The sequence below is a fragment of the Chiloscyllium plagiosum genome, chromosome 17 (assembly GCF_004010195.1).
Source record: "Chiloscyllium plagiosum isolate BGI_BamShark_2017 chromosome 17, ASM401019v2, whole genome shotgun sequence".
In the NCBI taxonomy this organism is placed as follows: Eukaryota; Metazoa; Chordata; class Chondrichthyes; order Orectolobiformes; family Hemiscylliidae; genus Chiloscyllium; species Chiloscyllium plagiosum.
The window spans coordinates 10992810-11020399 of NC_057726.1; the positions used below are offsets into that span (position 1 = coordinate 10992810).

The window sequence follows — 27590 nt, forward strand, 5'->3', positions numbered from 1 at the left end:
GGGAAGCGAAAATCATGGAGGAGGTGGAGGGCGTGGGTGGTGTCCCGAACGTAGGTGGGGAGTTCTTGGACTAAGGGGGACAGGACAGTGTCGAGGTATGCGGAGATGAGTTCGGTGCCAGTTAGCCTGACCTCAGAAGTGCATGATAAAATAGGGCATCATCAAGGGGAGGTCATGCCTGACAAACCTATGAGGATTCTTTCAGGTAACAAGTGAGTTAAACAGAGAGCGAGTGAATATGATCTATTTGGAATTCCAGAAGATCTTTGAGAAAATGCTGCACAGAATGTTGCTAAATGAGATACAAGGTGTTAGGGACAAGGTACTAACATGGATAGAGGATTGGCTGACTGGCAGAAGGCAGGAAGTGAGGATAAAGAGGTCTTTTTCAGGATGGCAACCACTGGAATTCACATGCGTTAGTGCTGGGACCATAACTCTTTGCATTGTACATTAATGATCTGGAAGAAGGGACTGAGGGCATTGTTGCTAAGCTTGCAGATGACACTATGATGGGTAAAGGGATGGATACTGCAGAACACTGCAGAAGGACTTGGAGAAGACGGGGGGATCTGACTGACACTTAATCAATACTGAGATGCCTGGGTAGAGTGGGTGTGAATGAAGGTATTTCCACTAATAGGAAAGACTGGAAACAACAACCACAGCACATTCAGTCCCACTGCTCCTCCTCGGCAAACCGTACACCAAATTACTCCCAATTGCTTCTCCACCCGAAACATCCAGTCTCCACCCTTTACTTATCCTCCTTGCTCCTATCACTGTGATTCTTCCTTTTGCATTCTCTCTTCAATCCCCAGGATCCTTCCAGTGACACCTGGCTGTCACTCCCATTCAGTTCAATTCCCTGCTGTTCCTTTCCACTCAGCCCAGCGTTCCATGGACCTTTTCTGAATGAACCCCCTCTCCGTTGCTAACCCTTTAGGATTGGACTGTGCTTGTCAACCCCAGTCAGTCAGTCAGTGGGGCTGCCTTGTTCAGGCAGCTACATGGGCCGATTTAGCCTTTAAAACTTCCACTGTAAACGTCTAACAATGACAAGGCCGCACATGACGGAGCCTCTTCATGAGATGGTCCTCCTGATGTCACTTCACCCCTGACACTGGCTGTGTTCAGCCAGGTGGACCTCATAGAGCATGAATTCCCTGATTGGGGCTGTTAATCTGGCCCTGGCTGACAGACAAACACAGGAGTGTTCAAGGTTCTGTTCAGTCTGAGAGCTGGCTCTGAGGAGGTCAGACCAGTGTCAAGAACAATGCATCTGTAAATAAAGGGTGACCTTGTGGCAGGATACTGGCCTCTGTGCAGTTATTTCACTCACCTCTTACGCATATGGTATAGTCAGGTTTGTGAGCGCAAATGCTTCGTAATTTTGGCTAACAAAGCTGTACCACTGAACTCAATTCCAACAATATGGGATATTAATAGCATTCATGTTTCACTGATAAATGTAGAAGAGAGCATCGATTCGCCTGAATATTCAGGGAGCCTAACAGTGACAGCTGAAGCCACCATTAGGGAGTTGAGTGTTTGATGTTAGCCGCCCAACTCTTTTTTGCCCACCTCTCCCTTTCAAAGCTCTGGACAGGCCCACAACATTCTCCTCAGTGGACCTGAGACAGTATCACAAAGGTTCAGAAGATTAGTTTCTGGGGTGGAAGTGATGAGAGGCTGTGAAGATGTCTTCTCACTGGTTTCTTGCATACGATTTTGTTGGATTTATGAATGTCCAACTCACGAACATGTTCATCCTTCTGAGTGCGATCATACACATGGTTTTTATTTTTGAAGACACACATACAGACGCTTCCTGTACTTACAACCGACTACATTCCATTGTCCTGCACTGTGCTTGGACTTGCAAACAAACTGACTCGTGAATGGACTCCATTCACAAGCCGGTACCTGCCCAAATTCTGAAGGTGGTTTGCAGAATGGACACCATAAACCCATGCGCTCTGCCTGATGATTCTAGAACATGGAGGCACAATCTCTCAGGACAGAGATGAGGACAAATCTTTTTCACTCACAGGGCTGTGAATTATTGGGAATTCTCTCGCCCAGTGTTGTTGACATCCCAATATTTGCTATATTCAAGGCTGAGATAGGCAGCTGCCTAGTGTCTCAGAGAATCAGGGAGGTGGGGAGGAGGAAGAAAGAGTAAAATTGAGGCAGAAGGCCAGCCACAATCATACTGAATAACCATATAGCCTTCAGGGGGTGTCTCGAGATCTATTCCTGCTCATGTTTCTTAAGTTCTTATTTTAGAATGGTTTTACTGCTTCTTCTTCAGAGTAGAAAAGGGTGAGTGGATAATGTGACAAAGATGTTTATAATTATGAACCATTCAGTGAAATAGAGGCAGAGAAAATGTTTCCAGTTGTGTGGGAGCCCAAAATGAGAGGTCATAAAAAGAAAATAATCATCTAAATAGAAAAGGAAAAAAAATCTCGACCAAGATAGTGGTGAAAATGTGGAACTTATTCCTAAGGAGGATGTGAGGCAAGTAAGGAAAGGCAATGAAGTGGGGTATGTGAGGGAGAATGGAATGTGGTTGATGATGATAAAATAAAGGGAGAAAGTGAGGTCTGCAGATGCTGGAGATCTGAGTTGAGAGTGTGGTGCTGGAAAGGCACAGCAGGTCAGGCAGCATCTGAGGAGCAGGAGAAGGGCTTATGCCCAAAATGTAAATTTTCCTGCTCCTCAGATGCTGCCTGACGTGCTCTGCTTTTCCAGCACCACACTCTCGACGATGGTAAAATAAAGCCTAGTAGGAGGAGGCTCAAGCACCAATTGGTTGGGTGACCATTCTGAAGGTGGATCACCGGACCTGAAACATTAACTTTGATTTCTCTGCACAGATGCTGCCAGACCTGCTGAGCTTTTCCAGCAACTTCTGTTTTTAAATCAATTGGGTGAAATGATCTAACCAAAGCAGTGTTGCAGATGTTGGAAATCAAATAAACACAGATGCACTGGAGAAACTCATCTGGCCTGGCAGCACCTGTGCAGAGAGAAACAGATTTCACATTTTGAGTCCACAATGACTCTCCTTCAGGACTGAAAGGGGTTGGAAAATGTTTCTTCTTGGTCACTTTTGACAGCAGCAGATGCCCAGTATAGAAAAGACACAGCGGTTGCTCATGGTGGAGAAAGAGATGTAAAAATGGGTGCAAATGCAGGCATGAAAAGGAGAGAATGGGAACTTTCTACTGCAAAGTAAACAAGACACAAATAAGGTTGTGGGGAGGGAATGGAGGAGAGAATGTAAGAAAAATGGAGGAACATGGAATGCTACAACATGGTGAAAGTGGATGGGATGGCCCAGTATTTTCGCAAGGGACAAGCTTATAATTTAATTCCACCCTCATGCCCCTTGCCAAAGTGTGAGTTGCCACATTCAAATATTTACCATTGACCTTTGTGTAGGGCTTCCACTTGTAGTACCAGCCCCTGAAAGGCTTGCTGTTGTACTCGGCACATTGCTGGTCTCGGAACAGGACGCTGCTGTGTTGACAAACCTGGACATTACACATCTGATAGAGCCGGCTGGAACCATGGCAGAACTTTCCCCCATACTGAGGCCTGAGGAACAGCAGAGAACACAAGCCTGAGACACACGCAACCCTTTTTACTTTGAAAAGCAAAGAGTTAATCAAGCACAGGCTGACTGAATACCCACAGCCGTTAATACTTAATTTTGTTGTTTTTCTCAACGCTGGTGGCTCTCCACTCTTCCATGGTGGGCCATGACACCCCTGTGCCAGCTATCCCCTCACCTCGCCTTCATATGCAAACCGAGATAATGTGTGAGGTTACACCACAACAAAGACCAATTATTGCTTTAGTATCAGGCATGTCTCATGCCTTTTTGAGACAGAAGCTTACAGAATCAAAACCCTGTTCTAGAGGATTCCAGACTAACACTCCAGTTCATGGCTACAGGCATCAGAAGTGCTGCCTCTCAGTTGAAATGCCAAGCCAAGTCCGCTTGCCCTCTCAGATGTGGCGGGGGGGAGGACCTAGACAGAGTTGGAGCAACAACCCTGTGGTGTGGGCAGCAATTCAACACAAATAGCTGATTTAGTCAACACAGTGGGAGCATGCTGGCTGCAAATTCACTACCACGTTCGAAGCCCAAAGCCTTATGTCACTGGATGGAGGCCATTTTGGCCTACCAGTCAGGTCGAGTTCTCTGAGTAATCTCACTCCTCCCCTCAGTGCCCATGCCTCTGTAAGACTTTCCTTTTGAGTATTGATTTGGTTCCCTTTGGAACATTATTATTGCTCCTACTCTCACCATCCTTTCAGGCAGCGATTTCCAAATTGCAACAACTTGCGGAAAAGTAATTTGCTCATGTCCCTTCAGGCTCTTTTGCTATTCACGTTAAACCTGTCCCCTCTGGTTATCGAACCATCTGGTACTGCAGACAACTGTCCTTTATTTACTCCTTTGAAACACTTGGCGATTTTGAACACCGCCTATCAAATTTCCTCTGAACATTATAACAACAGCTACACTTCAGAAGTGCTTAATTAGTTATTGAATGTTTTAAGGCATCCTGAGGTTATGTAAATCGCTACATAATGCTCAGAGTCTCTCTTTGCACCCGATGGCAACATGCACACATGCCAAACGATTACTGGTCACATTGGTCAGGACCTGCTGTCAATTTTCCTGTGGGCCAATAAGAGGAGCATACTGGGGGACAAAATACGACAGGGATTGAGAGAGAGATGGGGAAAGATAGTTTTGTTCCCAGTGTGACATCTAATTAAGCATGTAAACAGCACATGGCACAAAAGTCAATTTGTTACAAAGATCTTTTTTTCGATTTTCTCTTTCACAAAGGGACTATTTCCAAAATACCTGATTTATTAAAGCTTCTCTCACACAGTGCCCAGTCACCACCCAGCTCCCCTCCCCCACCCCAACTCCAATCCCTCCCCTGGGGCAAACCTTAAATCATTCCCCAAGGTTGACTGAACAGATTTTATTATTACAGTGTTGGCAGATGTCCAACTGCCCACATACAGCTGTGCAGGAAGCAAAAGACTTCTCAGCTGGGCTCAAGCACAAGAGCTAAGCTTCAAAAAGACTTGAGAGAGAGAGAGTATGAGAGAGAGAGAAAGAGAGCAAGGGAGTGAGGCATGTCAAACTACTCCAAGTTGAATCCAAATCTAGGGTCATGCACCCATTCTTGTTCTCAGTTTTGAATAAATAAATGGAAAGAGAAAGTGACTATGTGCTGTCCATGAATTCCCTCCAAAGCCAAGCACAGCAAAGCAATAAACTGCAGCTCCTGCTCCACCTTTACCTCATAACCTCAACCATCCACAATACTGACATCATTAGAAAAAACTTAATTGGGTCAAGGCAATGGTGTAGTGGTATTGATGTTGGACTAGACATCCAACGACTCAGATAATATCATGGTGACCCACAGTCAATCTGAACATGGGCACATGGTGAAATTTAAAGTCAATTGCTGGAGAAATTCAGCAGATCTGGCAGCATCTGTGGAGAGAAAGCAGACTGCTTCAGGTCCACTGACTCTTCCTTAGAACAGTGCTGTTTTTTACCTCTCATGCAGAGACAGTAACACAACCTGAGCTAAATATCAAGATGAAAGAGAGAGAAAAGTGTTAAACATCAGAAACAGCAGAACTGGATTAAGCAGCATCATTGTGAATGGGAAAGTGGAATGTGACAGTGGGAGAATGACAGAGAGTGAGTGAGATTAGGAATGAGGGAGAATGTATGTGTGAGACAGAGGGACAGAGAGGGAGAGTAGAGAGAAACAGAGATGGAGAGAGAGTCAGAGATGGAGAAGAGGGAGAGAGGAAGAGAGACAGAAGGGCAGAGAGGATAGGAGAGAGGGAGAGGGGCGGAGAGAGAGGCGGAGAGAGAGGCGGGGAGGGAGACAGATGAGGTGGGAGAGAAGTGGGGAGGCAGAGAGGCAGGGAGGGAGACAGAGGGGGAGAAAGACAGAGTGGGAGAGAGAGACAGAGGGAGACAGACAGAGTGGGAGAGAGACAGAGGGGGAGAGAGACAGGGACAAAGAGACAGAGGGAAAGAGAAAGAGAAGAGATTGTGGGGAGGAGTCTAACAGATCCGCTTTATAAAGCTACTAAGCCTTCTCACTTTATAGTCAGCCATGACTCAGTGATAGCATTCCTTATTTGATCAGGGAGATTCATGTTTCACTCTCGAGTCTCAAGGTACAGAATGCAACCTGACCTTCCCATAGGCAGTAGGTGAGGGAGTGCTGCTCTGAGAGAGATGTTGTCCTTCAGATGAGACAATTATCCCTTTGGCCCATTTGCTCTCTGAGCTGGAAGTTGCAATTTGAAGAACAGCAGGGAAATTTTCCCTTGGAGTCCTGACCACAGAGTCCTGTCCTTCCAACAAAACGTCAATCCGGTCACACTTTGCACTGCTGTCTGTGGGTTCGTGCTGAATGCAGAGTAGCTCCCATTTTTCCTACATCAGTCACCTGACTTTGACAATGCTTCACTGACTGCAAGCCACTGTGGGGCATCCACAGAGTGTGAAAAACAAACTACAAAACACAAGTGTTTTTATTACCCTTTTTCAAGTGGTTTCTACTTCATAGCCCAGTCCCTCCAATTTACATAAATTGAGAAGCATTTTACAAGGTCTGATGGACAATTCCTTAACATGCAGTAGCAGCAAGACTTTGTTAGCACGAGTTACAGCTGACAATATTTATTAACCTGCTCTGCATTGCTTGGCAACAGATCGGTTTGTCAGTGCTTCACTGAGTAGAAAACCTGCTGTGGAATGATTGTTTTGAAACAGCTTAACCCTTTGCACTCACGCTCACAGGCTGGTAACTTTAACAGCATCCGGCCTGCAGAATTCTCCAAAGTACCAAGGTAAGGCGGGTGACTGAATGCCCTGTATTCAGGGAGAGATACAACAGTCAGGATCATTCACCAGCACCTATCACAGGCTCATCACCATAAGCAAGAGCCTTTATACAGAATCCCTGCAGTGCAGAAGCCAGCCATTTGGCCTATCGAGTCCACACTGACCCCTGCAGAACATCCCACCCAGACACACCTCGAACTGTATCCCCCTATCCCTGCACTTCCCATGACCAATCCACCGAACCTGCACATCCTTGGACTGTGAGAGGAAACTGGAGCACCCAGAGGAAACCCACACAGACACGGGGAGAAGGTGCAAACTCCACACAGCCAATCACCCGAAGGTAGAATCGAACTCAGGTCCCTAGCGCTGTGAGGCAGCAGTGCTAACCATTGAGCCACTGCGCTGCCTACTGGAGGAAGGGGTGAGTGGGGTGGTGCTAAGGTTCAAGAAGGCTGAATTTCTGAGCTGCCAGATTCCCCAGGCTCCTTGTTAGACTGGAGAGCCAAACCCTCCACTGGGAAAACCAATTACCCCACAGTCATTTATCAACCAATATCAGGGGTGGTCTTAGTGTTGCTAGATGAGTGATCCAGAACCCCGGGCTCATGCACTGGGGACAGAGCTTAAATCCCACCATGGCAGATGCTAAATTCAGTAAGTAACTCATATTAATAGGGCGAGGTATTGGCCAACTGGTATTATCATTGGACTGTTAATCCAGAGACCCAGGTCATGATCGGCGTCCTGGGTTCAAGTCCTGCCACATCAGGTGGTGGATTTGAATTCAAAAAATATCTGGAACTAAGAGTCTAATGATGACCATGAATCCATTGTTGATTGTTGGAAAAACCCATCTGGTTCATTAATGTTCTTTAAGGAAGGAAACTGCCATTTTTACCTGGTCTGTCCTACATGTAACTCCAGACCCACAGCAACATGGTTGACTCTTAATTGTCTTCTGGGCAATTAGTAATGGGAAATAAATGCTGGCCTAGCCAGGACCACCCTTATCCCAAGAATGAATTAAAAAAATTAATGAAGTAAGTGAGCCTAACAGCGACCATGTAACCATGGTTGATAGCCATAATTCCCTGTCTGGGTCATTAATCTCTTTTAGGGAAGGAAATCAGCTTTTTTAATCTGACTGGTCTATATAACAGTCGAAACGTGTGGCGCTGCAAAAGCAGAGTACATCAGGCAGCATCCAAGAAGCAGAAGAATTGACGTTTCGAGCATAAGCCCAGAATGCCTATAACAAGTTCCTATAACAAGGTGACCAAAACTGAACACAAAACCCCCAAGTGTGGCCTAACCAATGTCCTGTATAACTGCAATAAAACCTTCCAACTTCTATACTCAAGCCCAGAAGGGCTTATGCCTGAAACGTTGACTCTCCTGCTCCTCGGATGCTGCCTGACCGGCTGTGCTTTTCCAGCACCACACCTTTCGACTCTGATCTCCAGCATCTGCAGTCCTCACTTTCTCCTGGTCTATATGAGACTCCAGACCCACAGTAATGTAATTGACTCTTAACTGGCCTCTGGACAATAAATACTCATTTAGCCAGCCTCGAGTACACCTCCTATGGCCAAATGAAAAAAACAAATGCCCTTCCCAAAGGGAATCTAGGATAGAAGAAGTTGCCAGACAAGAGTTCAACATTTCTCTGGAGCTGTACCATTTCTTTTGTGAAGGTGGGGTTAAGGCCAAGAACCAAGCCAGCAGCCTGTAGGGAATGAGGTAATGGGATTTTAAGAAGACAAAGGAAGTGGGTAACCTGGAGGGAAAGATGCAAGTAAAAGCTTATGGAGCAGGGCACCCCTCTACCCTGGTACAATCATGGAGGGTACAGCGACCTATGGGAAACCAGTACACCGGCTGTCTGCCACCTGATACTCTCCATCTTCAGTGGTGCCATCAGAGTACAATGGAAGCCAGCACAGGGACAGGAGTGAGGAGTTGGAAAGGATCAGAAAAAGAGAAAGCTAAAAGAAATATGCACTGACAGAAAGAGGGAATAAAACAGACAGGAAGGGTATCAGAAACAGAGATACACTGAGACAGGTCACAGAGATAGACTGAAAGAGATATAAAGAGAGATGGAACTGGAACTGACAGTGAGAGGGAGTGAGAGAAGGTGGGGGGAAAAGAATCAGAGGAAAAGGAAAAGAGAGCACGGCAGACAGAGAAGGGAAAAGAGAGAGAGAGAGAGAGAGAGACAAAAACAGTGAAGGAGTGAGAGTAGTTTAACCCCAAGCTTATTATTTTGTGGCTTTGATCAGTTTACTTTCAGTCAATATTTGCAGAAGTCTTAAATTTTAGCACCCATCATTCCTGGTTAGAGAGGGCCTGCAGAGTTGGAGAACCCAAAATAACAGGTAGCTTGACTCTCAGAGAGTTCGACTGACAGCTAGAATGTTAGCTGGATGCCAAGGTAAACTATGATTCGTCTTCCCCTCCAGCTAAGAAACTCCTTCTCTGTAAATAACCTATCGAGTGACCCTGCTGTGAACTGCAAACTTGTGAGAATTTGATTCATTATTAAACAACATGTTGATGAAACAAAACACAGAATCTTACCGTCATAGAATGGTTATAGCACAGAAGGAGGCCATTCGACCTGTTAAGCCTGTGCTGACCTCCATAACCACTCCTCTTTCTTTTCCCATAACCCTATATTATTCCTTTACAGATTTGACCCAATTCCCCTTTCAAAGGTCTCCATGGCCCTGCTCCAACCAGACCCTCCGCGTATTCCATATCCCAATCATTGTCATCATTATCTGTTTTACCAATCACCTGTTCCCTCATGGTTTGATCTTGTTTGCTAGACCCCTCATGATTTAGAACACTTTATTCCTCTCAACTTCCTCTTCTCCAATGAAAACAGTCCTAAATTCTCCAATCTGCCAACCTAATTGAAGATCCTCATTCCTTGAAGAATTCTCATAATTGTTCCGATTAAGCCTAAAAAAATTGTCCTGCTTACCAAGCCACTGGGTAATGTGCTTTATGAAGTGCTGATGTGATATTTTTTACTCATTCATGGGATGTGGCTGCAGATGTCTAGGGCAACATTTATTGTATGTCCACAATTGTCCAAATGAAATATAAGTGTCCAACATAGTTTTGTTCACATGAAGGCCAGTCTAGGTTAAGGTCAGCAGATTTCATTCCCTAAAGGATATTTAATGAACAGGAATTTTTTAATGAGATTCAACAATGTTTACATGGTCACCAATTAAAAGAACACTTTAGTTCAGACTTTCTTTTCAGGTTGAATTCAACTTTCACCCTATCCAAATCTCCTGAACATTAGACTGGGATTCTGGATTGCTGCCCCCCTTAACAACAGGTATGTAGGCAGCATATCCCAAATAGACTGATGGATTACATCAAATGGCATATTCCTTCCAGCTTTTCACATCAGGAAAGGTACTGATTGTATCCAAACAGCCTGTAATTGCAAGATTGAAAAGACAGACTCCAATATTAAATGTGATTCCATGATATGACAACATTTGCTAAATAACTCTGAGTGTGCTCTTATGAAACATGTATCATACAAACAAAGAACAGAAGTAGGCCATTCAGCCCTTCACCACCATTCAATAAAATCATGATTTCAATCTCAACTCTGCATTCCTGCATTGGCCAGATTATCTTTCATCACTTTGGTAACCAAGAATCTATCGGCCTTGACCTTAAAACTATTTGAAGATTCTGCATCTACTGCATTTTAACAAAGGGAATATCAAAGACACTCAGTCCTAAGAGAATCAAAACATGTTCCCTCATCTCTGCCTTAAATGGGCGACCCTATATTTTAAAACTGAGACCTTTCTGGATTCTTCTGCGAGAGGAAACATCCTTTTGAAGTCCACCCGCACTTAAGTGGGCCAAATCAAACCGTATCAAGCACAAGTTTCAGACCATCAGCTTATACAAAATCAGCCTGGCGTTGTACTGGAATGCTACAGTCACTCAGACACTATCAAATGACCTCAACGTCAAATCATGAGGCTCCAGCAATTAATCTTCAGTGACAAAAACACGAGTCCCTCAAGTCACACTGGCAATTTAAATGAAACAACCATGATGTGCCCAGGAGGCAAACAGCAAAGTGAAAAGTTTTGAAAACAATCCAAATTCAGGACACGAGGATACAAGATTCACAGTGATTCTAGCCCTTCATGACAGACAGACAGAACAGAACTGAAGTCTATCGGGACATTTTAAAATAAAATTATAATGAAAATTAAATTCTCAGCAGGATGTTTTGTTTGCGTATTTCCTTGACAATGGTTAGATGGATGAAGAAGCAGGAAAGTTCATCCCTAAATAATGCATGGAATAGGCACTGCTGGGGCCGACATAAAGAAAGCAGCCCATTAGCGTGGGACACATTCACAACCGTTATTACCAATGAGATTCAAGTGGTGCCTGCAAAACAAAACCATGTCCAAATGGAACCACAGGGTCTAATGCCCTTGTTCCCATATCCTTCCCAGTTAGATTAAATCTTCCTTACTAGCAATAATAAATTGCTCTGCGTGGAAATTGTTCTGGCTGTTTTGATGTAGACTGTCTGGCCTGCATCTATTAGATAGCAAAACTAACTTTTTTTTCTGTTGTTTCTTTAATCTAGGGGGTTTCGTTGCAAAGTTTTTCTTAATGTTTATTTGTTTAAAAATTGCAATATGCGTCATTTTGAAATCTTGGTTTTAAGGTATCAGGAACATGGGAGCTGAAAGCAGGAGGGAGCTCACCATGTTGGGCATACAATTAGCTCATGGTTTCTGTCAATCTCAGTTCCATTCAACTGCCTCGTGACAGTTACCAAAAAAAACCTCTCAATCTCAGTTCAAAAAAATGTCAAATGACACAATTTCCTTTTGGGGAAAAAGGTTGCAAACTTTGAGACTCTTTACATGGAAAATAAGATACTAATTTCACTCCTGAATGATAAAGGTAAGGTGATGCCTTCCTGCTGTTTGTTCCTCCATGAGTTGAAATAGTTTTTCCATATCTACCCAGATAAATATTTATCATGGTAATACCTTGATGAGATCAGCCACAATCTCCCGTTTTCAATAGGTTATATTCAATGCTTTTAAACTGTCAAATATTACAAAGAAATAAGACTGCTATTCCAATAATAATTTCAACATTCTTCTGTAGTCAGAGCACAAGTCAAAACATGCTTGACTTTATTTAAGACCAAACATTTATCAAGGTGCTTACAATTGTACCTCAAATCTGGCTGAGTCTTGCCTAAGAACAACACAGCATATAATCATTTTCTTTATATAACCCAGAGCCCACACATTCACGCATCCAAGCTGCCTCTAAGTAAGTCTCTTTTAATTGAGTTATACAACCCCAAGAAATAGGGACAGGAGTGGGCCATTCGGCCCCTCTACTCCACCATTCAGCAGCATCACAGTTGGCCCGGCATTCTTCATGTTCACTTTCCTGCCCTTTCCTCATTATCTTTGATTTCCCGACAGATCAAGAGTCAATCTCAAACAGAAAAAAAAATTGCTGCAAAGATTCAGCAGGTCTTGCAGCATCTGTTGAGAGAAACTCCTTTAGAAACTGAAACAGAGGATGCAAAGGAAGAGAGGGGAGGAATCAAAGATAGAGCAGGTGAAAGTGAGAGCAGGGTGGAAATTGGAAGCAAAATTGATAAATTTTACCAATTCCAGATAAGAGAGGGAAGCAGCTCTGATGATGTCATCGACGTAACAGAGAGAGAATTATGGGTAGGGGGTCTTTACTTCCCCTACTTTCTTCATGTCAAAGGAGTGACTTTCAATGTTTGCTCTCACAGATGTTATCTCAGATTCACAATACAAACAAACTCCCATCATTATTCCAGCAGAGTCACTGTCTTCTACTCTCTGACATGTACTAGTTCAAGCTCATGGCTCCAGAAAGACTTACAAGTTAATTCCTGAACCTCTCTTACATACAGTTGAAAAACCCACAGACCACTAGTCCAACATCCAAAGACTAAAATAAATGATATTAATATACATATAAATCTCACATCTTATATCATAAAATAACTAAGATGAAGTTAAAAAATATCAGTTGCATCTTGATGGAATTAACACTCAGTTATCTCAATATTTACTCCACACCTCATAGATGGGAAGGTGGAGAGGTGCGGTGAGTAATTTTCAGTAGGAAGTCAGAAATTATGGATTTTCCGCACATGTCCAAGAAATGAAACAGAGGTTGAAAATGTTTATTAACTGGGGAGGGAGGTAATTGAGGCAAATGAATAGAATCAGGACATGTAAAAGTTAAACTGTTTTGGACCAGAGAAAAACTCCTTTCTCCTTCAAACCAGATGCAGTGCTAGAAATGTATTTATCTTAGGGATCTGATTCTCTTCCCCTCCTCTTACCTATTGGGATTCCTGGTCCCAGTGTCAAAAGTAAAATTTCATTTAAAATAAAGCTTGCTGATCATGATCATTTTGATGGAGGTGAGTCCATTTTATTTCCACTGGTTTAAATAGCTTGTGGATTCTAATTTTGGGAATCGGTCTTGGGACATATATTCTAGGCCACATCACCTCTGCTGGCTGTCTCACTTTGTCGCAAAGTGGAGGGACACAGTACTGAAGGTGTGTTTTGACCAGATTAGATTAGATTAGATTAGATTACATTACAGTGTGGAAACATGCCCTTCAGCCCAACAAATGCACACCGACCCGCCTAAGCACACCCACCCAGACCCCTACATTTACCCCTTCACCTAACACTATTGGCAATTTAGCATGTCCAATTCACCTAACCTGCACATTTTTGGACTGTTGGAGGAAACCGGAGCATCCAGAGGAAACCCACGCAGACATGGGGAGAATGAGCAAACTCCACATAGTCAGTTGCCTGAGGCGGGAATTGAACCTGGGTCTCTGGTGCTGTAAGGCAGCAGTGCTGACCACTGTGCCACCGTGCCGCCCATTCCCAATAGCTCAAACCCTCCAACCCTGATAACATCCTTGTAAATCTTTTCTGCACCCTTTCAAGTTTAACAACATCTTTCCTACAGCAGGGAGAATGGAATTGAATGCAGTATTCCAAAAGTGGCTTAAGCTGTATCGAGTACACCTGCAACATGTCATCCCAACTCCTTTATTCAACTCCTGACCAATATATGCCTTCTTTACTCCCCTGTCTACCTGTGACTCTACCTTCAAGGAACTATGAACCTTGGTGTCAGTGATATGGAAAAATACAACTTGAATTTATACAAAATAAAAGAAAATGACCAAAGGCACTTTACAGAAGTGTTATGAAGTCAAATTAGACAACAAATTTCAGAAGGAGATATGAAAACAGATGATCCAAAGTCAGAGATAGGTTTTAATGAATGTTTTAAAGGGAAGTAAAGAGATGGAGAGGTGCAGTTTAGACAGCTGAAGGTATCGTCAACAACAGGTGATTTAAATCAGGGATGCGGAAGGTGCCGATTTGGTTAAGCTAGCTATCTTGGAGGATTGTGGAGCTGGAGGAGAGGACAGAGATAGGGAGGAGCCAGACCATGAAGAGTCATAGAGATATACAGCACAGAAACAGACCGTTCGGTCTGACTCGATGAGAAAGGCAAAATCTGGAAAATTAATCTAAATTGCAAGACAAGGAAACAAAATCCTAGAAATGAGGAATCAACATTTGTAAAGGATGGAGCAGAGTTGGGAATCCATTAAAGACATATTTAGCAGCTGCAGTGGGAGGGCATTTAGTTTATTCTAGATGGGCGAGGTATGTAAACTGACAGGCTGCCTTCATTCTAATTCCCCAGAATAGGTGACAAGAAAACAGGTGCAGTTATTAAGAGTTTAACCAAGACTTTAACCAAGTTTCATTATTAACCAGAGGAGGAACTTCTAGGCTCACAACATGCAACAAGTGACAGCCACAATTTCCTTAAAGGATGCAGTATCACTGAAGTCAAAAAACAATTCGTTATGATTGAAAACAACAAATGATGGAGTTCATAGTGAGTTACCCAACATCCATAGAGAGAGAGAGAGAGAAAAAACAAGCTAAGTTTTTGAGACTAGATAACTCTTTATCAGAGTTGAAGTGAAATGTGGAGGAGACAGCATTTATGCTGTATTTCGGTGAGCGGGGGGTAGTGGGGGTGCTGTGCTGGTGGTGGGTGTAGGCTAATGGCAGAGAAATATTTTGAGTTATGGTTGTTTGGACTTGTATCTCTTTCACTGACAACAAGAACAGATGAAATAATATGTAAACACACCTCTATTGTTTCAGATTCCTTCTCCTTTTTGTTGTTACATTACAGTCCTGAATGCCCACTAGTAAATCTTACTCTTTAGGCTCATGATTTGGAGGTGCTGGTGTTGGACTGGGGTGTACGAAGTTAAAAATCATACAACACCAGGTTATAGTCCAACAGGTTTATCTGGGAGCACTAGCTTTTGAAGGCTGCTCCTTCATCAGGTGGTTGTGGAGTATAAGATCATAAGACACAGAATTTATAGCAAAAGTTTACAGTGTGATGTTTCAGTTGCATTTTTAATGAGCAGAAGGTGTTGTTAATCTGTGTCTATGAAAGAGTTATTTGTAGCTGAGTAAGTCTAACCTCAGTTGTATGATGATTTGAGTGAGAGGTTGTCAGATTTTTAAGAATTGGAATTAAAGCACAGTTAAACTAAGCCTTATAGAACTGATAGGCAAGGATATTCTGTCTGGTGTAAGTAGCATAAATGAGTGTTGTTAGGATTCAGGGAATTAGGTTTTATCAGGTATTTACAAATCTTTAAACATGCTTATCTGGAAATAGTACAGTTTATTCTATATTACATTCACTTATTTTCTGTAAGGAACTTTTGTTTCTTGTTAAAAACCAAATCTGCAGCATTACCTGTTTGTTTTTTTCTATGAGAGATCACCTCATTAAAATCAAAATGCACAAACAATGGCGTATCAAGTCAGATTTAAATCTGGATAAGGTTTGTCCAGCAATATCATCAGCTGGGATCATAGAAAATGCTATAACTATGGGCCTATTCATACTATATCAACAAGCTTGCAACTGCCCATTCTTCTGGTCAAGTCTTTTCCATTACAATCACTATATCAACATTTATATTCTTGTTATTCCTTCATGGAATGTGGGTATTGCTGGTGAAGCCAGAATTTATTGGTGTCCCTAATTGCCAAGAGGTCATTTACAATTAACTACATTGCTGTACATCTGGAGTCATGTGTAGGGGCATTAGCAAACTAAATAGCCTTGTCCTCAGTCAGCAACATTTTCCTGGTCATCACCTTAATTCCAGATTTATTCCACTCCCCCTCACTCAAATTGAATTCAAATTCCACCATCTTCCACAGCAGGACTTGAACCCAGGTCCCAGAACATTTCCTAAGTCTCTGGATTAATAGTCTAGCAATAACACTGCCATGTCATCGCCCTTCCCCATTGTATCCACTTGTCATGATGAAGTTTGACTCTCCTTCCAATGGAGATGCTGCAGTGTCACCAATAGCTGGCAACTGCAATTATCATGTCACACTTTTCATTAGATAGTTTCTATCATAAATGTGGACTTGGTTATTTATAATGGGAGTAAAAACGTGCAAAATGTTTGATGAGAAGAAAGTTAAAAATCACACAACACCAGGTTATAGTCCAACAGATTTAATTGGAAGCACACTAAACTATAACCTAGTGTGCTTCCAATTAAACCTGTTGAACTATTACCTGGTGTTGTGTGATCTTTAACTTTGTACACCCCAGTCCAACACCGGCATCTCCAAATCATGACGAAAAGAAGAAGGACTCAATCACTTCCGTATATATGTTGGTCCAAAAATCCCCAGATTCCAACACCTTGTCATTGGAAGATAACACTTGGTCTTAGCTACCAACTGGCGGGCTCAACGAGTGTATATAACATACTCAAGATTATGGGTCATAGGATATGTTTGCAAAGATTTATATAAAGCCTTTCACAACTTCAGGGTGTTACAGGCAATAAGGTGCCTTCTTTAAAAAAAACATACTGTTGTAATACACAAAGAGTGACAGTCAAATTAAGTACGAGTGCTCACAAACAGGGATTAACCAGTTATTTGAGTTTAGCGGTGATGGCTAATGGATACATACTGACCTGGAAAATGGAGAAGAACAATCAGAATTTTCTTTGTGACAGTGTCCTTTTACATCTGTGTAAGAGGACGGGCTAGGCCGCTGGATAACATCTGATTGGAAAGACGGCACCTCCAACAGTACAGCACTCCCTCAAGTACAGCATGAAGCTTGAGCCTGTCTCATACACTCAAGTCTCAGGAGCAAGATTTCAAGCCTTTTTTAACCTGGCTGTGGGAGTATTAGCCAGTGATAGTATCACATTGCAGACTTTCACTTCATTCTATCCCGTAACTGCAGAGGTTGGTGATGTTTTTAATAATTGTATTATACAATTGCTCTGTATGGATGAATAAGTGCCCAGGGAACACTATAGTTTTCAAAATCACCAGAAATTATATCTGTAAACTTTCCAAGGGTGTGGCTCCCCGACCCCCCCTATGATTTCTCAAAGAATTTCTGTACTTCTGCCAGTTTGACATCTTTACTTTTCTTTTTAATTAAATCAGATACTCTTCAACTTTGGCATCAAAGCTGGCTTTTCTATGTTCACTGATTAATGTTTACATGAAAACACATGCACACACATATACACACACCCTAAATACTTGAATACAGACTCAATTGGCACAGTGTCTCAGTGCCAATGCTGTGTCCTCTCAAATGTTTACCAGTGAATAAAAATGCAATGATAAATGATGAGTGGTTGTAATGCAGTAAATCTTGGAACCCCATTTCTACAGTAGGACAGGCGGAATAAGCACTGCTATGATTGGTTGGATCACAGTAACAATAGTGAGGGTGGTGGAAACAGTCATGACACTAACTGGTGTTTATCAACAAAACACACCCATTCCTAACATAAGTGACAGATGGGATATAAACTATTCTCTCTGAGAAAGCAGCTGGGCTAGAAGGTGATTGTGCCAATTTTCCTTACTTTGGGCTGTTGCAGTGTCTCTCCCTGTAGTTAACTCCACCATCGCAGGTCCGGGAGCATTCCGACCACTCTGACCAGCTGGACCACTGACCGTTAATGGGCTTGGGGCCATCGTCTCCATATTTCAAGCACTGACCTCGCCGACACCACTGCAATGATAAGGAAGTTGTAAGCGTGAGCCTATGACCACTTGTCAACACTAACCTTACGCAAACCCCTGGCAAATGCAAAACTCCCCGCCAGCAAAGATGCTTTGTGAGGAATCTGTGGAATTCCCTGCCCAGTGAAGTAGTTGACGCTACTTCAATAAACGTTTTTAAAGCTAAGGTAGATTTTTTTGAACAGTAAAGGAATTAAGGGATACAGTGAGAGTATGTGTAAGTGGATCTGAGTCCATAAAAAGATTAGTCGTGATCTTATTGAAAGATGCAGCAGGCTCGAAGGGCCAAATAGCCTACTCCTACTCCTAGTTCTTATGCTCTTTTATGTTCCCCAGGCCAGAAACCCAGCAGGTCCTGAAAGCGTAGGAGTCTAGATTGAAAGGTGATGTGGCTCAGGATGTACCCTTATACCTGCCACCACCCAGCACTCCCTCCATTCCCCCCCACCTCCCTCAAACCCCAAATCCTCACCTCAGTCCCATGAATCAGCTCATGGTAAAGCCACCTGAATATATGCCGTGTGTCTCACTGACCCACCCTCCTGGTTCGCTTCTGCCTTCAGTCACACCACAGGAATGGAAAAAACAGGGAAAGGCGCACGTGCAATGGCATTAGGTAACATTTCTCTTAATAACAGACAGCAAGGATACTGAGCACCCTCTTGCTTTCTGCGGACCAGTCCTTCAGTTCAAAAGCCAGACTGTGCAGCTGAGCTGGAGGCAGCAACTCACATGAACAACATTTTTCTTTGCAGCTGAGATTCTGCTCCACCATTTCTAACTTGCACTAAGAGGATTAACACTTGACATAATAAGAGGGCATTAACTGATTGATACCAGCTGAGATGATCGGATTGGCACTGACCAGGGATGTTTATTCTCAACTTGAGACTCCCTTCAGCACCAGATTATAATCATGTGATGAATTTTGCAGTCCATGTGTTGGGGAAGATAGAGATGCCATATAATTAGCATTAAGATCTGGAGGCTGGCAAGGTGCCTGCATTCATTCTGTGTTGTGAGTTGTGAGGAGTATTGCACCATGCAAGTTATCATTTAATGCTGCCTCCCATCCTACACCTGCACACTCTATAAAGAACATTGAAAGCACTGGGCTATAATCTCATTGATGAATTCAAATGTTGGGACAAGCCTGAAGGGGGAATCATCTAAACAATGGAATAATAATATGTTTTTTTTTATCTCTTAAACAGATACTTATATAGGTCTCAATTTTCTCCTCTTCTCTCCTGAAGGCACTGACTCATGCTGGAATCTGGCCAATGAGCTGTTAAACTAAGGTGAGATCTTGGCCCACATCATAAGGCACAATAGAACCCACCTGTCACCTGGCATGCACAGCTGGTGCTCTCCAATATATAGCCAAGGTACAACTGAAGCCAGCTGGAGATCAGTCAACTCAACAGAGAGGTGAGGAAGAACTTGCCCGGTCTGTAACATAACAGGGTGGGGGGTAAAATTAAGCCACTGGGGCATCAAGGCATAACACTGAAGACGATGAGGAATATGTGAAATGTTTCATTAGGTTACTGCTCTGTTACCTCAACTAAGGATGACATGACAGACACCAAAAGGCAGGAAAGTGAAATGGAGGAATGATCAGATCAGCCGTGATCTCACTGAATGGTGGAGCAGACTTTATGGGCTGAACAGTCTGCTTCTGCTCTCAAGTCTTATGAACTTAATGCACTCCATCAGAGTGAAGCGTAACCCAGATTTGATGACCAGATGCTGGTGGGGCAGATTATGCCATCTGACGCCCATGGAGAAAGTGAGGACTGCAGATGCTGGGGGTCAGAGTCGAGAGTGCGGTGCTGGAAAAGTGCAGCAGGTCAGACAGCATCCGAGGAGCAGGAGAATCGATGTTTCAGGCATAAGCCCTTCATCAGGAACCTGATGCCCATGGACCACTTACCTTGTTAGGTCCACAAACTGTACCCTCTGCAGCTGGCATAAACTTTGTTTCACATCTGTGCCCACTCTTATGGCACCAAAGTGCTTTGCAAATGTCCTGTGACGAGACACAAAATTAAAATCCGCGTCAGAAAAACGGCCCTCCTACAGTAGAACTGTAGACATTCCCTCCCTCCCACCACATGACCACCACCAACTTAAGCAATCTTCATCACCCAGTCTTAAAATGGTTAAATATTTAAAAATGCTATTTGTTGCAAATTGAGAAGTTTAACATACAAGGCTACTTGATAGGTAGCAGGCTGTTCACATCAATCAGACTTAGCCCAACTATTCATTAAAGAAACAATATCATAAAACTCTGTCAGTTTGGCTTGGTTGATAGAATTCTGAATACCAAGTCTGAAAAATATGAGTTTAAGTCCCACTGCAGCTTGCGACATTTCAGGTGGTTGCTGTACTGTTTGAGAGGCCAACCTTTGTTCTGTTTGTGGTTGACATGACCACTGAATCATTCTCTCTCTCGATTTTGACTACCCACCTCAATTCATACCAACAAGAACACAGTATGAACTAGACACTTTTAAAGTAATTCTCTCAATGTGACGCGCTCCGAGGATTATGATAACACTGACATTAGACACAAGTTTTTTTTTAATATATCTCTGTTCTGCACATTATTCATGACTGAAAATTGAAAAAAGTGGTGTTACAAAAGAAGTACCTTTATTAAAATGTTGCCTAAATTAACTGATCCAAGATCACCCAATTATCACTTGGATGGAAATATATTGTCCCAAAATTCTACAAGGGAAAATCTCCTCTTTGAATCAGCCTATATTAATTCAGTGGCATTCATATCACAATTTATGAAAGGTGCCCCTCAGTGGAGAATTCAAAATATAGGATCAAGACCTTAATCCTAATTGTCTCCACTCGCAAACTTTGGAATTTATACACAACCATCAGATGAAGATGGGATCAAAAGCAGTGTTGAGTCACAAGTAGAAGCACTATAATAAGCCTTGAGTGTCTTTGGGCTATAATGGTGAGGAAATCCCCCAAATCTACCACTCTTGGCAATTATGTAGCAACCCTAAAACTACCTGGTGCCATTGCTGTGTCAGGACCAAGCATTTCACAAGACACCAGAGTGTTACCAATACCACAAGCAATCGATGGGTTCATGAAAGGCAGCAGGGGAGGAAATTGGCAAGGAAAGAGATGAAACAGCAATGTGATGAGGCAAAACTGCTGGTTCCTATGGAATCACATTCTAGAATCATGTAATACCCACCAGAATTTGGAGATTAAATTGACAAAAAAGGAAAACAATTGTAATCACTAGTTTATCTTCCAGTGTCATGATTCGGCCATCACATCCTTACATGAAGCACAAGGACAAATCAATGACTTCTGTGCACTCTGAACAATCAGCTTTTTTTTGTCAACTCATAAGTGACACTTATGGCAATAATATTGTTAAACATCAGGCCTCTGAGTGAACAGTGTTCTGAATTTGACTGGAGGTTTATTGAAAGTGCTCTGTACAATATATGATTCGGTTAACCCTGTGCTCCAAGGACATCAGTAAACAAATATACTGATTCAAGCTGGGCTTTTTATCTACTTCAAATCATCTAGTTAGGCTTTTTATCCAAGTTGATCATTTAAGTGCACTGAAAGAGACCATTCATCCACTGAGTCTGTACTGGTTCCTGCAAAAAGCAATCACTCCATCACTCTTTCACCATCAACTACTTATCCAATCCAAAATTGAAATGATATCTACTACCCTGCCAGCAAGTACTTTCCCATTGTTTCTTTCTTTATTCTTCATTTGGCCCACTGAGTCCACACCAACCCTCTGAAGAGCAGCCCAACTAGACCCACCTCCCTACCTTATCCCCACATTTCCCATGGCTAATCCACTTAACCTACACATTCCTGGACACTATGGACAATTTATCATGGCCAATCCACCTAACCTGCAGATCTTTGGACTAGTTCAGAACAGTTCAGTTCAGTTCTGAAAAAGATTCATTCTGGACTTGAAATATTATTTCCGGATATAGGTGTGCTCACTGAGCTGGAAGGTTCATTTTTGGACATTTCATCACCATACTAGGTAACATTTTCAGTGAGCCTCCGAATGAAGCAGTGGTGGTGTAGCCCGCTTTCCATTTATATGTTTGAGTTTCCTTGGGTTGGTGGTATAATTTCCTGTGGTGACATCATTTCTTATGGTGATGTCATTTCCTGTTCTTTTTCTTAGGGGGTGGTAAATGGGATCCAAGTCAATGTGTTTGTTGATAGAGTTCCGGTTGGAATGCCATGCTTTCTGAGAATTCCTAGAAGCATGGCATTCAAACCAGAACTCTATCAACAAACAGATTGACTTGGATCCCATTTACCTCCACTAAGAAAAAGAACAGGAAATGACATCACCATAGGAAATGATGTCACCACAGGAAATTACATCACCAACCTAAGGAAACTCAAATATATAAATAGAAAGCAGGCTACACCATCAGTGCTTATTCGGAGGCTCACTGAAGATGTTACATAGTATGGTGATGAAACGTCTGAAAATGAACCTTCCAGCTCAGTGAGCAAGCCTACATCCAAAACCCCAATCTGAGCTACAAATCTTCTCAAAACTCACTAATTCTGTTACTCGCTACAACTATTCTACCTGAAGGACTGGGTTTCTCCAGAAATTTCTATTCATTTAAAATAAAAACAAGGATCAGACAAGCCTAACTTTTATAGACTTAACCAACATAACATGCCATCTTCAAAGTTCCAACAGTTATTCTAGACTGCCACTTGCTTAATGCAAAGGTAAGTTTATGATTTGTCGCAGACAAATTGGAGGACTTCCTGGCTTTCATGGCCTGATAAACAACACTCTTCTCTTGACATACTTTCCCAAGTAAAGCCCAGACTATTTTCTTTATATTATGGAGCACCTGCTCTGATCACAGCCTCACTAATCCCCTTACCAACACCTTCAGTTAGATTGTGTCTGTTTAGCTTTTATTGCCCTAATTCTGGTTTCTTGGTATTATGGGTGCTGTGACTTCCACTTAGTTACTGCTACTATTCTGGGTTACAAGGATGTTGCCAGGACTCAAGGGTCTGAGTTACAGAGAGAGTTTGGACAAGCTACGACTTTTTTCTTTTGAGTGTAGGAGACTGAGGAGAGATCTTACAGAAGTATATAAGATCACGAGAAGCATGAATAGGGTGAATGCACTCAGTCTTTTTCCCAGGGTTGAGGAATCACACGCTAGAGGGCATCAATTTAAGGTGAGACAGGAAAGAGTAATAGGGAATCTGAGGGACAATTCTTTTACACAAAGGGTGGAACACATGTGGAATGAGCTGCCAGCAGAAATAGTTGAGGTGGGTACATTAACAACATTTAAAAGGCATTTGGACAAATACAGGGATAGGAAAGGATTAGAAGGATATGGGCCAAGTGTAGGGAAATGGGGTTGGCATGGACAGACATTTTGGTCGGTATGGACCAGTCTGGGCCAAAGGATCTGTCGCTGTGCTGTAGGACTCTATAACTCTACTATAGCTGCAACTTACGGTGTCTGCTCGCACTGGCTTGAATGCTTATTCTGTGTGTAGTCCTTTTTCAATTCTAACTTTCACAGCCCATTTTGCACTATTTAACATAGAACATAGAACAATATAACGCAGGACAGGCCTTGCAACCCTCGATGTTGCGCAAACCTGTGAAATAATTTAAGCTCATCCTCCTACACTATCTCAACATCATCCATGTGCTTATCCAAGGATTGTTTAAATCTCCCTAATGTGGCTGAGTTGACTACATTGGCAGGCAGGACATTTCTGCTGCCTGAACTGCTCTGCTTTTCCAGCACCACTAATCCAGAATCTGGTTTTCAGCATCTGCAGTCATTGTTCTTACCCATTCCACATCCTTACTACTCTCTGAGTAAAGAACCTGCCTCTGACATCTGTCTTAAATCTATCACCCCTCAATTTGTAGTTATGTCCCCTCGTACACGCTGACATCATCATCCTAGGAAAAAGACTTTTGCTGTCTACCCTATCTAATCCACTGATCATCTTGTATGTCTCCATCAAATCCCCTCTTAGCCTTCTTCTTTCCAACAAGAACAGACCCAAGTCTCATAAGACCCAGTCTTTCCTCATAAGACCTTTCCTCTAGACCAGACAAAATTCTGGTAAATCTCCTCTGCACCTTTTCCAATGCTTCCACATCCTTCCTGTAATGGGGCGGCCAGAACTGTACACAATATTCCAAGTGCAGCCACACTAGCATTTTGTATAGTTGCAGCATGACAGTATGGCTCTGGAACTCAATCCCTCTACCAATAAAACCTGACACACCATATGCCTTCTTAACAGCACTATCAACCTGGGTGGCAACTTTCAGGGATCTGTGTACATGGACTCCAAGATCCCTCTGCACATTGACACTACCAAGAATCTTTTCATTTACACAGTATTCTGCCTTCCTGTTATTCTTCCCAAAGAGAATCACCTCACATTTATCTGCATTGAACTTCATTTACCACCTCTCAGCCCAATTCTGCAGTTTATCCAAGTCCCCCTGCAACTTGCAACATTCTTCCACACTGTCCACCACTCCACCGATTTTAGTGTTGTCTGCAAACGTACTAACCCATCCAATCCTTTGCACTTTCTCCAACAGCCTACCATGTGGAACCTTATGAAAGGCTTTACTGAATTCCAAGTATACCACCGAAACGTCGATTCTCCTGCTCCTCGGATGCTGCCTGGCCTGCTGTGTTTTTCCAGCATCACATTTTTCAACTCTGGTACTCTAGCATCTGCAGTCCTCACTTTCTCCAAGTATACCATGTCAACTGTCCTACCCTCATCCACATGCTTGGTCACCTTCTCAAAGAATTCAGTGAGGTTTGTTAGACATGACCTGCCCTTGACGAAACCATGTTGACTATCTGCAATCAAATTGTTGTTTGCTCAATGATTATAAGTCCTATCTCTCATAGTCCTTTCCAAACATTTTCCTGCAACAGACGTAAGGCTCACTGGTGTATAATTACCTGGGTCATCTCTACTGCCCTTCTTGAACAATCATGATTTGGAGATTCCGGTGTTGGACTGGGGTGTACAAAGTTAAAAATCACACAACACCAGGTTATAGTCCAACAGGTTTAATTGGAAGCATACTAGCTTTCGGAGCGTTGCTCCACTATCACCTGATGAAGGAGTGACACTCCGAAAGCTAGTGTGCTTCCAATTAAACCTGTTGGACTATAACCTGATATTGTGTGATTTTTAACTTTTTGAACAAGGGCACAACATTTGCAATCCTCCAGTCCTCTGGTACTAACCTGTAAACAATGATGGCTCAAAGATCAAAACCAAAAGCTCCAGCACCTCCTCCCTAGCTTCCCAGAGAATCCTCGACTAAATCCCAGGGGACTTGTCCACTTTCACTCCACCTAGAATTGACAATGCCTCTTCCTTACTAACCTTGACTGAGCTGAAAGTGTGTTGCTGGAAAAGCGCAGCAGGTCAGGCAGCATCCAGGGAACAGGAGAATCGATGTTTTGGGCATAAGCCCTTCTTCAGGAATCCTTATGCCTGAAACGTCGATTCTCCTGTTCCTTGGATGCTGCCTGACCTGCTGCGCTTTTCCAGCAACACATTTTCAGCTCTAACCCTCTCCGCTGTCCACTACACCTCCAATTTTGGTGTTTTCTGCCTGCCTGACCTGCTGCGCTTTTCCAGCAACACATTTTCAGCTCTGATCTCCAGCATCTGCAGACCTCATTTTCTCCTTACTAACCTTGATCCTTTCTAGTTTAATATCTCGTATCTCATTCTTCCCCTCTACAATATTCTTCTTCGGAGTGAAAACCGATGAGAAATATTCATTTAGCACCTCTCCACAGGGTCCACACACATCTTCCCACTTCTGACTTTGACTGGCCCTATTCCTAAGCTAGTCATCCTTTTATTCTTCACATACCTATATAGCGTTGACATGTTCCCCTTGCCCAACAGTCATTTCTAACTTTACTCACAGTGTCCAATGTCTTTCTGTTTTCCAGTTGAATGGCCTATTCCTGCTCTGATTTGTTACATTCCTATGTTACCTGCATTGAATTTCATTTGCCATTTCTGCTGAGTTCACCAGATCGTTTACGTCTTGCCAATGCCTGTCACTACTTCATCACTGTTTAATACATTTTGAATTTTAAGTGGTCTTCATATAAAAATCAGAATGAGAAGCTGACACAGTGACAGTCATGTGACCACTATCAATTGTCCTAAAAGTCCACCCAGTTCACTCAAGAGGTCCTCACATAGACTGGCCCATGTAACTCCCTGACCCGCAGCAATATGGCTGACCCTTAACTGCTCTCTGGGCAATTAGGGGTTGGGAATAAATAAAGGCCTAGATAACAATGCCAATGATAAAATAAATAAAGTCTTTAAGTTTGGAAATCATACCCTGTTTACTCAAGTTCAGGCTAATAATGTTTTTTTTTAAATTAATAAAGTATGTTAGACAGAAATAAAGTCGATGTGATGCACTTATAAATAAAACAACAAATAAGAAAGGAGAAAAAGCAGGTTAAACAGGAATTAACTTCTTTCTTTAATTTAAAGTACTTAGCTAAAATAGCAGTTTAATATTTCAGGAACAAAATCACTTGCGGCAGTTTGAACACTATTAGTAATATTGGTGTATGTTGCAGGGAAAATTAAATCTCCCACATCTTCCAGATGGTTAAAGGTCAACGAATTATGACATGGTATCTCTCAATAATCCTTTACAGATTAAATTCTGAAAATCATGCCCTGAATCTTTTCACGTATACTTTTGAAGTGTAATAGCTATGTACAAACAACAACAATGTTGTGTGTAAACTCACATTATGAGAGTCAGTGACTGGGACAAGTACAGTAAAAATACTCTCCCTTATCGAAAGCATTCTCAACTGCACTCAATACTCTATATCAAGTCAAGCTACATTATCAGTGAGATTACTTGTCTGAGCAAAGATGACTTATTTGTACAGCACTTCTAGTGTAAAAATAACAAAGAACTGCAGATGCTTGAATTCAGAAACAAAAATAAAAGTTATTGGGAAGTCTCAGCAAGTCTGGCAGCACCTGTGGAGAGAAAGCAGAGTTAACACTTCGAGTCCAGTGGTGTTTAGAGCTCAGGTTCTGAAGCAGAGTCTTAACTCTGCTTTATCTCCACTTTTCTAGTGTAGTCTGTGGTGACCACGTAATCCACAGTCATTTGTTGTAAAAATCTAACTGGATCCCTCGTGTCCTTTAGAGAAGGCAATCTGTCATTTTTACCTGGTCTGCCCTATACAGACCCACAGCCAATGTGGTTGAGTTCTGACTGTTGGCTGAGGGATGGGCAATAAATGCAGGCCTAACCAACAGCTCTCATAACCCACGAACTAATAACAAAATAACACTTACAC

At 42.5% G+C, this 27590-nt stretch overlaps 1 protein-coding gene across 2 annotated transcripts in view; it reads right to left on the reverse strand.

The window, feature by feature from the left end:
• The window catches only part of adamts18 (ADAM metallopeptidase with thrombospondin type 1 motif, 18), a 263961-nt gene that overhangs the window by 104631 nt on the left and 131740 nt on the right, over positions 1-27590 (reverse strand). For both annotated transcript variants that reach the window (XR_006314069.1, XM_043706550.1), the window contains exons 11-13: positions 20090-20185; positions 17994-18142; positions 3434-3606 (exon numbers count right to left, since the gene is read on the reverse strand). Coding sequence is in view for 1 of the 2 variants with exons in the window: in XM_043706550.1 (XP_043562485.1) it covers positions 3434-3606; positions 17994-18142; positions 20090-20185 (418 nt within the window). In the remaining variant the exon portion in view is untranslated. The remainder of the gene's footprint in view (positions 1-3433; positions 3607-17993; positions 18143-20089; positions 20186-27590) is intronic.